Genomic DNA, 15,452 nt, shown 5'->3' with positions numbered 1-15,452 from the left:
TCAGCCTCAGCTTGCAGAGGGGGTCCTAAGGAAGGGTATTAGGGAGTTGCAAAAAAAAAAATGACTCGAACGAAATCAATCATGGATACAAGTTCTGTATTCTGCTTGAGATAACTGTCTACCAATCTCAGAACAGCTCAGCTCTTGAAGACCAAAGCCCATTCTTTGATTTCCATATCAATTCCATCACCCTCCCCAGGTTCCCTTTTGATGATTCCATGAATCAGAAACTTATTACACCCTTGGTCCTTAGAAAAGACAGTAAATAGCCAGGTGGTGGTGGCACACACCTTTAATCCCAGCACTTGGGAGGCAGAGGCAGGCAGATTTCTGAGTTCGAGGATAGCCTGGTCTCCAGAGTGAATTCCAGGACAGCCAGGGGTAACAGAGAAACCCTGTCTCAGAAAAAAAAAAAAAGAAAAAAAGAAAAAGAAAAAGAAAAAGACAGTAAGCACAGACAATATGCTAGCTGGGTGGGATATGGCTCTGAGATCATCATTCCTGCCAAGCCTGGGCCTAAACTAGGTCTGTCCCAACATGATCTTAAACTCAGGAATCTGCCTGCCTTTGTAAGCACAAACAATAAATTTAACTTGGTGGGATTTTGCTTTGCTCTGTGATCCTCACTTCCTAAATCTTTTTATCTCCTTCCTTAATATCTTTCTAACAAGTTGGCTCATAGTACATCTGTCTCTGTTCTTTTAGGTCTATGAAGCCCCTTATATAATCATATTACATCACTTTATTTTGTGTAGTTGAGAAATCCTGCTTAAATATTTTTGAACTCATGTTTTCTGAGTTCTTTCCTACAGCCTAAGTGCTGTGCTGAAGGTCTCAGCATTTATAATTTTTGCTGAAGAACACTGGACACACCCTTGCCTCCTGGACTCATGCTGTTTCTAATTATCATTGATTCATTAACCTTAACAGAGAGAGCATTCACCAAAGGAGGAACATGAAAATATGTACAGTATTATACAAACAAGTCTTATGCCCTGCTAGCTCTGCTCCAGGGACAGAAACTATGTCACATCATACATTCTGTATTGCAAGACTTGTCATAGTACCCTTTTTCTGGGTCTGAAGAATCAATACCCCAATCTCAATAACAATACCAGGTTGATCACTAGGAATACAAGTCAATCCAGCTCCCAGATGAAGAACTATATTGAATATGGTCTGGAATAATCCTGAATACAAAGTTTCTATGGATTCAGATCACACCATTGTCAGTACCTCAGTGTATTCACAATAACCAGGCAGTTGTTCTGTGCTTCAAGATCTATGGACTTACAACAGTTTCCTGACATGAATTACTAGTTGAACTGATTCTGCATGATTCAATTTCATCTGTGGTCCCCTTCTCCTCTATGATGGTGTACCAGTCCAAAACATTAACCCTCTAATAGCATCAGAGGCCTTATAGTGACTAGTTTCCATCCTAAATTACATCATCTCATGAGCATCAGCAATCTCAGGATCAGAAATGTAAACAACAACAACACCCTATTAGTTAGAAATTCCAAGTATGTAGAGCCTTCTAAGAACTTGTAGCAAAGGCCAGTAAATCCTTTATTATACAATATACAGAAAATACATTTAGTTTCTAAATCAGGAAGTCCCAAGATATTAGGAAGAATGGTTCTAGAAGGAACCATATTGCTATGCCTTGGAGAATAAGCTGAGATAGGGAAGTAGAGACAGGAAATATAATCTATTTCTATAAGTTGATTAGGAAAATAGTAATACAGGTAATTATATAATATAAACTTTATATTATAAATTATAAAAATATAAGTAAGCAAAGATACATCAAACTTTTCACCCCAGGTAAGGAAGAAACATTAGCAGCTTTCCACATTTCTTCTTCTGGCACATGCTGCAGAATTTTCTCTGTCCAAGCACATTAGGGCAGTGACAGGTCTATGATTAGACAGGAATAGAGAGATGGAGCAAAAGTTGGAGGAAGAGGTTGTCATCATGGAGGCAGACGATGAGGACGAGACAGACCCCATGAGGTTATACAACAAAGCAAAGGTTTTTACAAAATAGATTAATTGGGTTAGAATATTGTCTTTATCAGTTGGTTCTGAAATTATTATATTGGCATCTTCTAAATTGTGATTTAACTATTATATAAATCTAATTGGATATTAAGGCCTTAAGAGTCATGCTTTACTTACTGGGTCTTAGGCGCTATTTAGACAAATGATTGTGGGAGTGTGTAAAGAGTTGCATGTGAGCGAGATGTTTTTAATAGCTGGGAGAGAATGATTAGAGCCCACTGGGACATGGTGATGCCAGTCACTACGGGCTCAAGAACGTGGCCCAGCGGGAAAGTTTGCGGGATGGATTCATTTTTTATAATTCCCACAACAGGCACAGTCTTTTGGAAACTATTTGGCAAATACTGCCTCCTTTACAATTCATGTCATGACTTCACTTCTTCACGTATTCAGTAGCTAGGCCTTGCCAGTTCTCCTAGTATGCAGCAGCCTAGCTGTCCCTGTACAAACGAGTCCCAACCACCTTTTAGGCATCTCTTATTAGCCCTATATACTTTCACTTTCTAACACTTCTCTTATAAAAAATCCTTTTTGCTATTCATCTTAACACAAGTGTAGAAGTACATGACTATTTTATGCTTAGAAGATATGGATATTTCTATTTTTGTTAATTGGTAGTAAGAATTTTTTAAACTATTGCAGTTTAAAAAAACTAATAAATGCAAGTCAGAACTTTTTTAAAAAAAAATCTTTAAAAATATAACTGAGCTTATGTCAAAATTTCTGGGAAGTAACAAAGAAACAAAAGGAAATAAGATTATAAAAATGCTTTGGGTTAACAAGGATATTTAACTTTAACAGACAACAAAAAGTGATAACTCACATCGTACCTGTACCACTTGGTTAGGACAGGCTCTGACAAAAGGTTATGAAGGGTACACCCCCCTTTAAAAGCAAGATTGTCTTGGCGTTCGACCTATGCAGCAGGGCCAGCTGCTCCTGAAAAGCCCTACAGCTTGGCATATGTGGAGGAATAGTTTGATTTAATGTTACCCAGCATCTACAAAACCGCAAGCCAAAAATCAATGCAATGCTGTTCAAAGTTGTTAATGTGCTTGGAATTGCTGGCAGAAACAACATAAATCCATGCTTCAAACACACACCCTATCCTATGTCCACAGGATTCTCCCTGATAAAGTCCTGCCAAACAAGAGTGGTACTCATTCTTTGACATCTGTTACAGCTCAAACTATAAGGCAAAGAAGGAAACAGATCATGAGCAAAAGTTAACAGAAAGGAAAAGTTGGAGAGCTACCAAGAAGTACAATTAGCTGCAATGTATAAATGGTTTAAATATTAAAGGAAAAAATGTAAAATCAAAAACAGAAAGAAGACAAATCACATTGGAAAAAGGACTAGAAAGAACTCCAGAGAACTGAAAAATATTAAATGGATTCCTAACTAGGAGATTAGACACAGCTAAAAAGTGAATGAAATAGAAAACAGATTACCTAGAAACATAAAAGAAAAACTAGACATGAAGATGGGATAAAAGGATCTAATATGCATATATACATATATACATATATGTGTATATATATATATAGAGAGAGAGAGAGAGAAGAAAAATACATGCAGATAGGAAATGTGGCAGAGAATAGCCAAACAATGATTTAGAATTTCCTAGAATACAAATATGAAATCTAGTTTCATAAAAAAGCTCATATCAAGGCACATCCTACACACTGAACAATTATGAGGAAAAGGATATGAGCATCTTTCAAAAGAATAACAAAAATGCATTTGTCACATTTTTTGTTAATGATGTGTTTACGTGTGTGTGTGTGTGTGTGTGTGTGTGTGTGTGTGTGTGTGGACATGAGTACAGGCACATGCAGAGGCCAGAAGAGGACATTAAAGCCCTGGAAGCCTGGGTTACAGGTGTTGTGAGCCACAAGACGTGAATGCTAGGATATAAACTTTGGTCCTTTGCAAGTGTCATATACCGCATGCTCTTAACCACTAAACTTTCTCTCCATTTCCATGGGAAAACAATTTAAAAGTCTAATTTTACTTTTGCAGGCTTATCAAAAGCAGAGAAAAAAGAAAAACAGGGAAGAATTTCATAATCTATTTTTAAGGTAATGGAAAAAACACTCACCTAATATTTTATACCCAAATTACCATTAACAGTAAGAGATAGTCCTGGAATAAGATAGCCATTGGGCTTATAGAAGCCATCTTGCCTACATGTGGAATTTGAGAATATAACTACACAAAGACAAGCTGGGTCCTGGTGACAATCCCAAGCTTTTGTACGCAACCAACCTTATTCTTAGTTGCTTGGAGTATCCAATCTCTATTGATAGTTTTTAAACTAAATTGTAATGTATACAGTAGCTCTAGCTGAATGAGTGGTCAATAGAATGCTCATGTCCTAGGGCAACATGACTCAGGTCACACTTCATATTCTGTGGACAGGTTAAAAGAATGGCATTATTTACCACCCTTTGAAGAAATGCATCTACTCTTATCTAAACTGTATTGGCTTCTTCATGATTACAAGTCTAAGTTGGCAGGAAATCTCATTTTCGTATAACTGAGGCTACCAGGACAATATTACAAGCACTCCCAGCCCCCTATGAAAACTTAAGAGCAAGTTACAGACTACATCAGTGTAGAAACTTGTTTCTTAGAGACCCTCCCACACTATATGAATGTAGTCTTTGAGCTCTTCATCATTTTAAACCTTTCAGATAATTAAAGCAATGCTCAAACACACAAATATGTTCTGTCTAGTGTGGTCTAAGTGACTCCTTCATGGAAATCCCAGCTTTGTCTGTCTTTTAATTCATCTACAAACTGATTTTTATTGCATAGAACTTTGTCTTTCTCTGGATTTAAATTTGAACCAGTTGTAACATCTAGTTAATCATTAATAAAGTGAAGAAAATCTTTAATACACATATGAAACTCATGATTTTACTATTCATGAAAAGCATCCTTTCCCATCCACAAAACCAAGGCAATGTCTCCAAAAGAAACCATATTTTTTATGTCTTTTCCAAAAATTAATGTCATAAAGTTTGGTTCTGAATCATGCTTTTAAATGTAATTAGAAAGGCCCAGATTTCATTAAAAGTAGAAGTTGTTGATTTTAAAATATATATGTGATTAAATTTTAAAAATAGTTTGAGTCCCAGTTTAAGAAAATTACAGTTTATAAGAATTGTCACAAATGTTTGTCAAAAAAAAAAAAGAAAGAAAGAAAAGAAAGGAAGAAAAAAAAACAGCTCGCACCTCAATAGGAATAGAAGGTAGTTTATTCTAGAGCCAAATTTGACTAATCATAGCCTGAGAACACAAATTTAGGTTACTTTAAATTTCATGTTCCAACATGGAAGTAGTTTCATAAAGTTTTTATAGTAACAAAGCAGAGAGAGTCATAAATCAAGACACTTTTCAAATGTGCTAGTTGAAATATCAGAGAAAATAACAGCAAGACGGGGAAAGCTCTACTATCAGCCATGGTTGCTATCTGATGACAATCTTAGCTTTGGGGTTGGTGGAAGTTAGTGTTCTGCTAAATGCTAAATTAATAGATGCCAAAGGCATTTTATCATGAGTCACAGGATATTACTTCCAGCACAGAGTTGAACAAGGAATGGCTACTCCCAGGGGCTAAAGCTAGCTAGAGATAATGTCTGGCTAAGTCTCTCAACCTCCAAGATTCCAACCCCTGCAACCCACCACAGCTCTCATCAGTCAATCCATTTTTACAAACAGCTTCTTTTCAAGAATTCTCCTTGACATACTTAACAAAAATTACCTGCCATACATTTTGATAGGCTTTATTAATTGCATAAAACAATGGCATCCTCAGCATATTAATTAGAACAAGAAAATTAATCTTTCTGTCACTTAAAACATTAGCAAGAGGACTCCCAATACAAAAGCAGCATTTGAGTCGTAATTAACTAGACTAGTTCTATATGTTACATAGCTATTTCCGCAGACAAACTACAGCCTGGAGGCAAATTCATTAACTTCAGGAGGTAAACAACTTAGCGGTTTCAGGAAGTCTCTGAACCTGACCAAAGACTCTAAGTTTCTCCCCAGTACACTGGTTATAGAAATAGTAAGGAGTAGGGCAGCAATTGAAAGGAACAGAACAGTCAAATTGCCTAGAAGACTCTCAGACAGGTGGAGCTGTCTAGAAAAGGCAAAGCAGAAAAGATGCTTAGAAGAAACTACCTGGAAAAAGAGGCCAGCTCAACTGCCCAGGAGAAACAGAGATCAAATAAGCTCCCTGGGGAAAGGCCCTCTCCAACCTGTTGAGCTGCAGTGTTATCTTAGTTATCTTGCTGTTGTTAACTTAGCAACCTACCAAGTTATGCAATGTTTCCAGCACTCCTGTACCCATGCTTGAGTAGGCTTTGAGTGATGCAGCTCCTAGGAGTCTACTCATCCACATTTTTGTAAATAACACCAATTAAAATCCTTGGCTCAACGAGGCAGGCTTTGGTGGTATCTTACTTAGGGTTTTATTGCTGTGAACAGACACCATGAGCAAGGTAACTCTTATAAAGGCAAACATTGAATTAGGGCTGGCTTATAGTTTCAGAGGTTTAGTCCATTATCATCACTGCAGGAAGTATGGCATGAGCTTAGAAGACCTCAAAACCTTCCCCCACAGTAACACACTTCCTCCAACAGGTCCACACCTCCTAGTAGTACCATTCCCCATGGATCAAGCATTCAACCACATGTATCTACTGGGGCCAAACTATTCAAACCACCGCAGGCGGTATCCTTGCTTTAGTCTGTCATTGATTCCATATTTGGAGTGAACAAACATTTGTTCATGTCTTCGTTGGATTAGTGCCACACAATATTACCCCCCTGTCTCAAATTTACACTGAAAACTTCACTTTGATGTCTGTGCCCATACTTACAGAAATTTACCTGATGAACAGAAAAAAATAAACATGTTCTACAGATATCTATCATAGGCATTTGCCCAGCCTGTGTTTACCCAGTGATAAAGAATGGAAGACAATCATGTCCTCCTCAAATGACTAGTGTACATGATGCAAAAGTCATGGATGGCTATTCATTCTAGAAAATAAGCCATTGATGACAGACTCAACATACAACATCAAGTTCCATCGGACAGATTTTTGTTAATTGTGCATATCCTGCACTTCTGCCAGATTTCTGTGCAGAAATACAACAGCTTATGAATTTCACTCATTAAAGTTCTATTTGTGTGTATATATAGATATAGATATAGATATACAAATTTCATTATGAAAAATTTTAAATAAAACATTACAAACCATAATAAACCAGACCCAAAGTCTATATAACTTAATGAAAATACATACAGTTAAAATTGACATTGAAATGGAAATTGTGAAACTATACATTAAATTTTACAGCTTCAGTACTAAATATACTTAATATACCTAACCACCACCAAAATTAAAAAGAAGTTTTAAGAACAGAACTAGAAATAGAAAAAATAGTTAGCTCTATATCCTTTTTTACAACTTATGTCCATTATCTACAATCTCACAAAGAAATAAACTAGATATTCACTCATATGTGGAATCTAGCCAGTAATGTATATATACATACAAACAATGTACAGGTTCGCACAGTTAGCATGAAGAGAAAAAGAAGAACTAACTATAAGGGAAAAAAGAAGAACTGAATGAACATAATATCTATATATTCTAGTTATATCAGTCTATGCTTTTCTACATAGCTCATATCACAATATGATAAATGGTATAATAAAAGAAGTCCACATCTCACAGTCTGAAATGTTATGACAGCCCTAAAGTAATGTCTTTGGGTCATTGTTCCCACTTATAGTTAAATATATTTCTATCAAAATTCAGCAAAGTAACCACACCACTATGTTTGCCCCTTAACTGTTATCAGTGCCAAACACTCACCCCATGTTCCTTAGCTGCTAAGACAACATTCAGGAGGATATCTTCCTCAACAAAAGGTCTCACGGCATCATGGATAATCACAACTTCTGGCTTAGTGAGTTTACAGTCTGGCTGATCTTCTGCCAGGGCTTTCAGTCCATTGAAAATTGATCTGTGGCGTGTGGCTCCGGCCTCAGCTAGTGAGATGCGCTTATGCCCATACCTCTGGATGATACTTCTCATTGCTTCCATGTTCTCCCCTGTCACGGTCACAACAATGTCCTTAATCCAGCATACTCTACAAAGAAAGCATGTGTACATTTTAATATAAATGAACTCTAAAGCTCATAAAAGAAAACTGAATTTCCAGTATAAATATCAATTGATCTACATTGGGAGATTAATCCTGAAAGTTCAGTTCTTATGCATTTTTATGAAGTCTGGGAATCAATAACCATTTCACACTATCAATAAAGGTGATTTTTCACACTGTATGTATCATATATGGAATGGTACATAAAGTATGCTATCCCATATATTACATACATGAGATTTGTCACTTCAAATAAATTTGAATAAATAGCAATCTGCAAATTGTCTGAGAAAACATACAAAAGATTATGCTTTTAAATTTATATTTTTTCCTAACATTTTATCCTTCAGTAGGGTAAGAACAATATAAAACATTATTGAGCTCTACAAGCTGACTATCTCAAGATGTTGCATGAGCTACAACCAACCACACAAATACTAAAACTAGGTAGCTGGTCTCATACAGACATCCACCAGACTGATCACAGTCCATACTGGCTCTAGACTCAAACAAGTTTAACAAATACCAGTACTAGCAAACAAGTGACACTGAGGACATGTATGTTCCCATGGGACAAACTCAGGACAAATACCTCTGGCCTACAGTATCAATTGATTCAGAGTAAAGGTCACTTAAAATTTCTAATATTTTTTTATGCCAACTACAAAATTCAATTTAAAATAAAAATAATAAAGTTATGAGCCTACGAACCCTATACAGTCATGCTAGTTAAGTACCAGAAGTAAAGTTTCCAAATGAGAAATAACAAGAAATGCACTTAACATGCATTAAGGATGTCTTGTTTGTAACCTGTATGAGATTCACATATATCTCTATGCAGTCTCTTACATGGGAAGTATTTCTCAGAAGACATTTACATGATAATTTATTGAATATACTTTTTAAGTTTTTTTATTTACGAAAATTACACTACAGGAGCCTGTATGGGCATCTCAGAGCCACATTACTTTCCTATCAGGGAGCAGCTAGGCATGAAAGAAGAGGGTCATGGCAGAGGGAAGGCCTGTGTGTTTATAGAGAAGGGAGGAGGCTGTATTTTATTTTTTTATTGATGAAACAGAATTCTTTTTTGTTCGTTTGTTTTGATTCATCCTCTGGAGTATGGGCTCTGTGGTAGCACATATATCTATCTGTCTTGTACATTGCTTTATACAAAACTCTTCTCAGGTGTTTAATAACTGTTTATTGAATGAATAAACTGTCCATAGCATAACATCTTACACTTACGCACTGGTTTCTTGCTTTTAACCATATATCCTAAAGCTCCTTAGAGGTCCTCAATTACTTTTATATTTTCTCAGACATTTCATATTGAAGGCTTCAATAATGAAAATGATGCAATAACATAAAGTGCCCGTGAGCAATCTGTAGTCTTTCTAAGTGATAAAAACTACAGAATGAGATTACTTATAAATCTTTCTTTGGTTTATTTACTCTATCCCTCATACCAATGTCATCCTTGACAATTCTAGAACTTACCCCACCCTAGCAATGTGGAAACTATACTATTCACAAAGATTATAGCAACTGGAAAACCACTACTCTGCATTCCCTACCCCACCCTTCATTCAGTGTATAGTTCTGAAAGGTTCTGACTCAACTACTCGTTCTTGTAATCTCTGGTACTTCATGAATGGGCTATTAACTGTCTCATCTTCCCCCAACTCAGTTTATTCTTGCTACTTCTAGATGATCCCTCTCAAGTTCAAAACATAGGGTCATACTACAGGTTCTAGCCCAGACCTGTGTATAACTTACTGCCTCCTCCATCCCTATAAACACACAGGCCTTCCGTCTACCATGACCCTCTTCTTTCATGCCTAGCTGCTCCCTGATAGGAACGTGGCTCTGAGATGCCCATACAGGCTCCTGTAGTTGAAGATTTGGTCCCCAGTTAGGAATGCTATTTTAAAGTGTCATGAAACCTTTAGGGACAAGAGGCATAGCTAGCATCAGTGAGTCACAGGGTCTTTGAAAGTTAAAGTCAGGTCAGCGTCCAGCCTACATTCTGTTAGTTCTGCTGATTCACTTCAACTGTCCTCTCCACATAACAATTTGCATTGCCTGTAAAGTCAAGCTTCTCCTCACTTAAATTGATCTCCTCGCACACTGTTGAGAAAGCCAATACAGAGGGCAACATATCCTCTTACTAGCATGTCTCTGTGGTACCCTCATTTCTCAATACTGCTCTTCCTTCTCTCCCTAGCCTACAAACCCATTTCTGAGCCTTACTTGCTCCTCAGGTCAAGACACAGCCCAATCCGGGAACCTTTTTGACCATAAAGTTGGGAGCAACATCCTTTCCTTCCACTTACAAAAGATTTGTCTCCCAAAAGTTATTACATGTCATGCTATAGTCCGTCATTTTCTCTCTCATTAGGCCCCTGGCTCTCAGAAAGACCACATCCCAGAACCCAGCACACATGTTACTTTCAATAATATTAGTGTATTAGTCAGAGTTTCTATTCCTGCATAAACATCATGACCAAGAAGCAAGTTGGGGAGGAAAGGGTTTGTTGAGCTTATACTTCCACATGGCTGTTGATCACCAGAGGAAGTCAGGACTGGAACTCAGGCAGGTCGGGAAGCAGGAGCTGATGCAGAGGCCACGGAGAGATGTTTCTTACTGGCTTGCCTCTCCAGGCTTGCTCAGCCTGCTCTCTTATAGAACCCAAGACTTCCAGCCCAGGAGTGGCACCACCCACAAGGGGCCCTACCCCGTTGATCACTAATTGAGAAAATGCCCCACAGCTGGATCTCATGGAGGCACTTCCCCAACTGAAACTCCCTTCTCTGTGATAACTCCAGCCTGTGTCAAGTTGACACACAAAACCAGCCAGTACAATTAGTTATAGAAATAGTGAAAAATATGGAATCTTTGCTAGTGTTTGTGGGCTATATTGAGGATCTTGCATACAATATCCCTACACCTAGCTCTTTGGGATACATTGCAATGGTCTCAATGTTATGCTTGAGGACACGGAGATAGTGGCCTGCCCATGGTCACACCAGGAGAAAATGAAAGGACCAGGATAAACCCAATCTGACTTTGGAGCCCATACCATTAACCTAAATATATGTACCTACACTGCCTCAGAAGGAAAGTCTAACATCTAGGAGAGAAAGCATCATTCTGGACCATTCTGCATCTAACACTTCATTTCTGTGACCAGGGTTAAAACTGATGCACAGTTGCCTCTGCAGTAAAACAACCAATTTTCTATAATTTCTAATAATTCCAACAAAGGAAAGTTTTCTTTCATTTATTTACTGGGACATTGAACAAAAGTCAACCAAGCATTGAGCATGTGCCCTCTCTTATGCAATGCAGGAGAAACAATAGTGAGCACAGAAGTATAGCATTCCTTATGTCGCACACCATATGTTAATAAATATCTGCTATCTGGACAGAAAAAAATGCTTACACAATTAGGTAAAATACTTTTAAGCAATTATTAAGCTGGGCATGGTGGCACATGCCTTTAGTTCCAGCATTTGGGAGTCAGAGGCAGGGTAACTTAAGGGCAACTTAGTCTACGAAGTTCCAAGATAGCCAGAGCTACACAGGAAAACCTGTCTTAAAAAATGAAGAAGAGGAGGAAGAGGAGGAGGAAGAGGAAGAAAGGAAGGAAGGAAGATGAAGAGAGGAGGAAAAAAGAAAGAAGGAAAGAAAGGGAAAGAAGAAAGGGAGAGAGAAATTATTAAAAGCCATAAAATGTGTTGATTATTTAATGTGGTCCTAAGTTACCTTCTTTTCATTATAGAAGAATTATAATATATATTCAGCTACATCAGTGGCAGAACTTTTGTGTAAAGCAAGAGGTGAAGTTGATTCCTAAGCTGACTGACCTTGCTAGTTTACATTGCATGTTCTTCCAGTGAATTCAGCTGAGATAACTTTTAAAAGTTTAATGAAAAATTATAGTCAACTAAAATACAAAAGAATCAAGAAGAAAAATGAAAGGCTAACACAGAACATAAGCATTCAAATATCTGTTCAATGGTTCCTTGTGTTTTAAATAAATTAAATTAAATGTAAGTAATCGTAAACAGCTAGAGCTGTAGCTTTAGACCATTCCCAGGCAATTCTATTAACTTTATTAAATGTATGAGTGTTTTGCCTGCACATATGTATGTGCACCATACACATACAGTCCAGTGAGACTACAAGACAGACACAGATGTTTGTGACCTGCCATGTTGGTGCTAGAAACCGAACCTGAATCCTCCGCAAGAGTAACAAGGGCTCTTACCACTGAGCCATCTTTCTAGCCCCAACATATTAAGTTGAATTTATGATGGGTCTGAGGTTTGGATGGTGGGGCATTTCTGTTAGTGAGACAGTGTCTAATACAGGTTGCCCTAGAATGCACTACCTACCCCAATCTAGTCTCAAACACATTACAATCTTACTATATCAGCCTCCTGACTGACAGAGTTATAGGTGTGACCCACCATGGTCAGCTTTAAAATGACTTAAGCCACTATTTTTCAAAGTGTGTGTTACAGGAGCCATTATGCATCATCACAGTTTCCTATAAAGTTAAATTCAGTATTGTTGACTAGGCTAAAGAGAAATGAGAATTAAATGCGTAGTAGAAAATGGGGAAAGTTTACTCAAAAAAAAGTAAAGGTTTAGAAAACACTACTTCATACCACTCAGGCGGTAGTGGGCTTACAATGTGATTTTGTTCAAACCCAGAATACACCCAGGACCTGCAAGCTTTTGTTAAGTACTGTTTGTATTCCAAAGGATTTATTCACATTCTTTTCAAGTCATAGAATTAAATTTTAATTCTGCAGAAGACTTTTAATAATGTAAAATCATGAGACTGTAAAAGACCTTAAGTACCTCACACAGTGCACACTGAGTAAATACGTGCTGAATAGAAGCCTCTAGCCTACCTCTGAGCTGAGAACAAGTCCACACCAAACCCCCGGCAGCCCAATTCTATCAAATCCGCATGCTTGTTTCCTTCCTGGCACATTCCATAGCAAATATAAACGTAGCCCCAAGCTCCATAACACCTACAGACATTTTGAGGCGGAAATATAATATCTCAGAAGGTATTTTCTCCTGGAATAAGGCTACAAGCATACTCTGATTAGATAGTTTAATAAAGCCAGTTGAAAGCAGAACATTTATACAAATGCGTACTTACTTACAAACCCGGGGGTGTCAAGCCAAGTTAACACCCACAGAATACTTTCATGCAGGCTGCAGAAATGTGGCCTTAAAGGGACAGTGGCAGCTGCTGCTCTCCACCATGACTGCCTTCATGGAAAGTTGACTCTGAATTGTTCTGGAACCTTGTCTACAGAATCCCACCTCTTTGTGCCTATTTTGATGTTTTAGGATAAAATGTTGAGATAGTAAGAAACGGGGGTTCCTACCCCCTTAGTCACAGCAAGCCTTCTTACTTTGGTGCTGTTCTGGGAGCCTCAGAGCCAATGGTCTTCACTTGTTTTTGAAAGTCTCAAAGGGAAGACAACACAAAGCTCTTATCCTGTCACCATCACAAAACACAACAACGGCTTCTCTTCTCCCCTTCACTTAAACACTAAGACCTTCTTGATGAAGCAAATTAAACTACCCTTCAACTAAAGCTCTCCTAAACACCTTTCTCCTGAATCACGAATCACCAGGATCAATACTCTCTACTCTCTCTCAAACACTCCTCACATCTCCCCTCTCCCATTTTTACTATCTCAGTTTAACTCACAGGATCAATGGGGCTCATTTAGAGAAACACTTGTGCAATTCTCATCTATCCTGGTAACAGAATTTGCCATGGTTTAAATCAAAAACATAGAAAAGAGAAAGTTAAATAAACTGTAAGTTAATACATTGAAATCTATACCTTGCAGTCTTAAAAAAAAAAAAACTCTAAGCATAGGCCATCCTTGGTTTCCAAGCACTAAGAGAGGCAGCAGATGAATTGTAATCACAAGTTTGTATTTCTATTATACAAACACACATATTGATCTACTGAATCACATCTGTTAGATCAAGACTAATCCACTCTAATAAAACTTCAGATATTGATCAGGGGGTTGGATTGCTAGTGTGTTGCTATACAGGACCATCTTCCTATATATCAGAGGTCCAGTTATAATGTTTTGATAAGCATGAACCATATCAAGGAACAAGTTATCTTAAGTAGGATCTTCTACCTAAGAGAGCTCAAGGAACCTCAAGAGTTATAGGGAAAGTGAAGTCAAAGCACACTTACTGACTGAAGAAGAAGAGCCTACATCTAAATAAGCATAACTGAAGTTCACCTCATTCTTTTGTTTGTTCTTGTGTGGTCCTAATATTGTCTTTTTAAAGATATTCCACACTAAACTATGCTTTGAATTAACATTTTCTTTTCTTAAATATTTGAAACCAGAAATCAGACTACTGGTAAGAATTTTTATTTCTCTGGTCCCCTACTCACCAATCCCATTTTTTGTATCTTAAAAAAGAATAACAAACAAACAAACAACAATGACAAAAAAGCAGTGCCTTAACCCCTCTGTGACCCAGCTAGCTGCAGGTTTTGCCCGGCCGACTTTATCCCCAGTCAACATCCTAAACATCCCCAGGTACTGATAAAGCTGTTAGCCATCAGAGTAAAAGACGCTGGCCCCAGTCCTGACCTAAAGTTCATTAAACAGTCAGCTCCATCCTATAACCCCTCATGTCAGACATACCTAGAGAGGGCACTACCCTGTCTCTACTCTGTCAGAATAAGGAGCAACAGCATTCTGTATGGTCTTCAGATAGATGGGTTGACTCTTCAGTATAGTGGCTGCTGCTGCTTTCTGTGGAATTCAACCAGTTCCATGGCAGGTCAGTTCCAAGGAACCCCAGTTCTAAGGAGTTCAGGTCACTCCATTGTGGGAACTACACTACTGCAGCTCTTGTGGGGGCCCCCAGTCAACGACTACGAGTGATAAAACAATTGCCAACTTCAAATCCAGGCAGAACCTTTTTCTAAACAGTAAAAATTGGGTACATAGGTTAATCAACTGAACTGGGTCTCTTCACAGAGTTGTAAGCCCTAGACTACACAATACTTTTGTCACATGGTTTCCTGAAACAAATTTTCTTCCTTGATAGTGGTGTCATGAAGCATGAGGGACCAAGACTCCTGATCTCAGGTCCTTGTTAGCCAAACAAACAAA

General features: G+C 37.9%; 1 protein-coding gene across 2 annotated transcripts in view; it reads right to left on the bottom strand.

Annotated features, from left to right (window-relative positions):
* Crppa (CDP-L-ribitol pyrophosphorylase A) overlaps positions 1 to 15,452 on the bottom strand; it is a 288,105-nt gene that overhangs the window by 270,738 nt on the left and 1,915 nt on the right. For both annotated transcript variants that reach the window (XR_004114134.1, XM_031355623.1), the window contains exon 2: positions 7,970 to 8,246. Coding sequence is in view for 1 of the 2 variants with exons in the window: in XM_031355623.1 (XP_031211483.1) it covers positions 7,970 to 8,246 (277 nt within the window). In the remaining variant the exon portion in view is untranslated. The remainder of the gene's footprint in view (positions 1 to 7,969; positions 8,247 to 15,452) is intronic.

This window comes from Mastomys coucha, unplaced genomic scaffold (genome assembly GCF_008632895.1).
Source record: "Mastomys coucha isolate ucsf_1 unplaced genomic scaffold, UCSF_Mcou_1 pScaffold6, whole genome shotgun sequence".
Taxonomy (NCBI): Eukaryota; Metazoa; Chordata; class Mammalia; order Rodentia; family Muridae; genus Mastomys; species Mastomys coucha.
The sequence above is the reverse complement of the archived record's forward strand: the minus strand, read 5'-3'. Positions and strand labels throughout refer to the sequence as shown.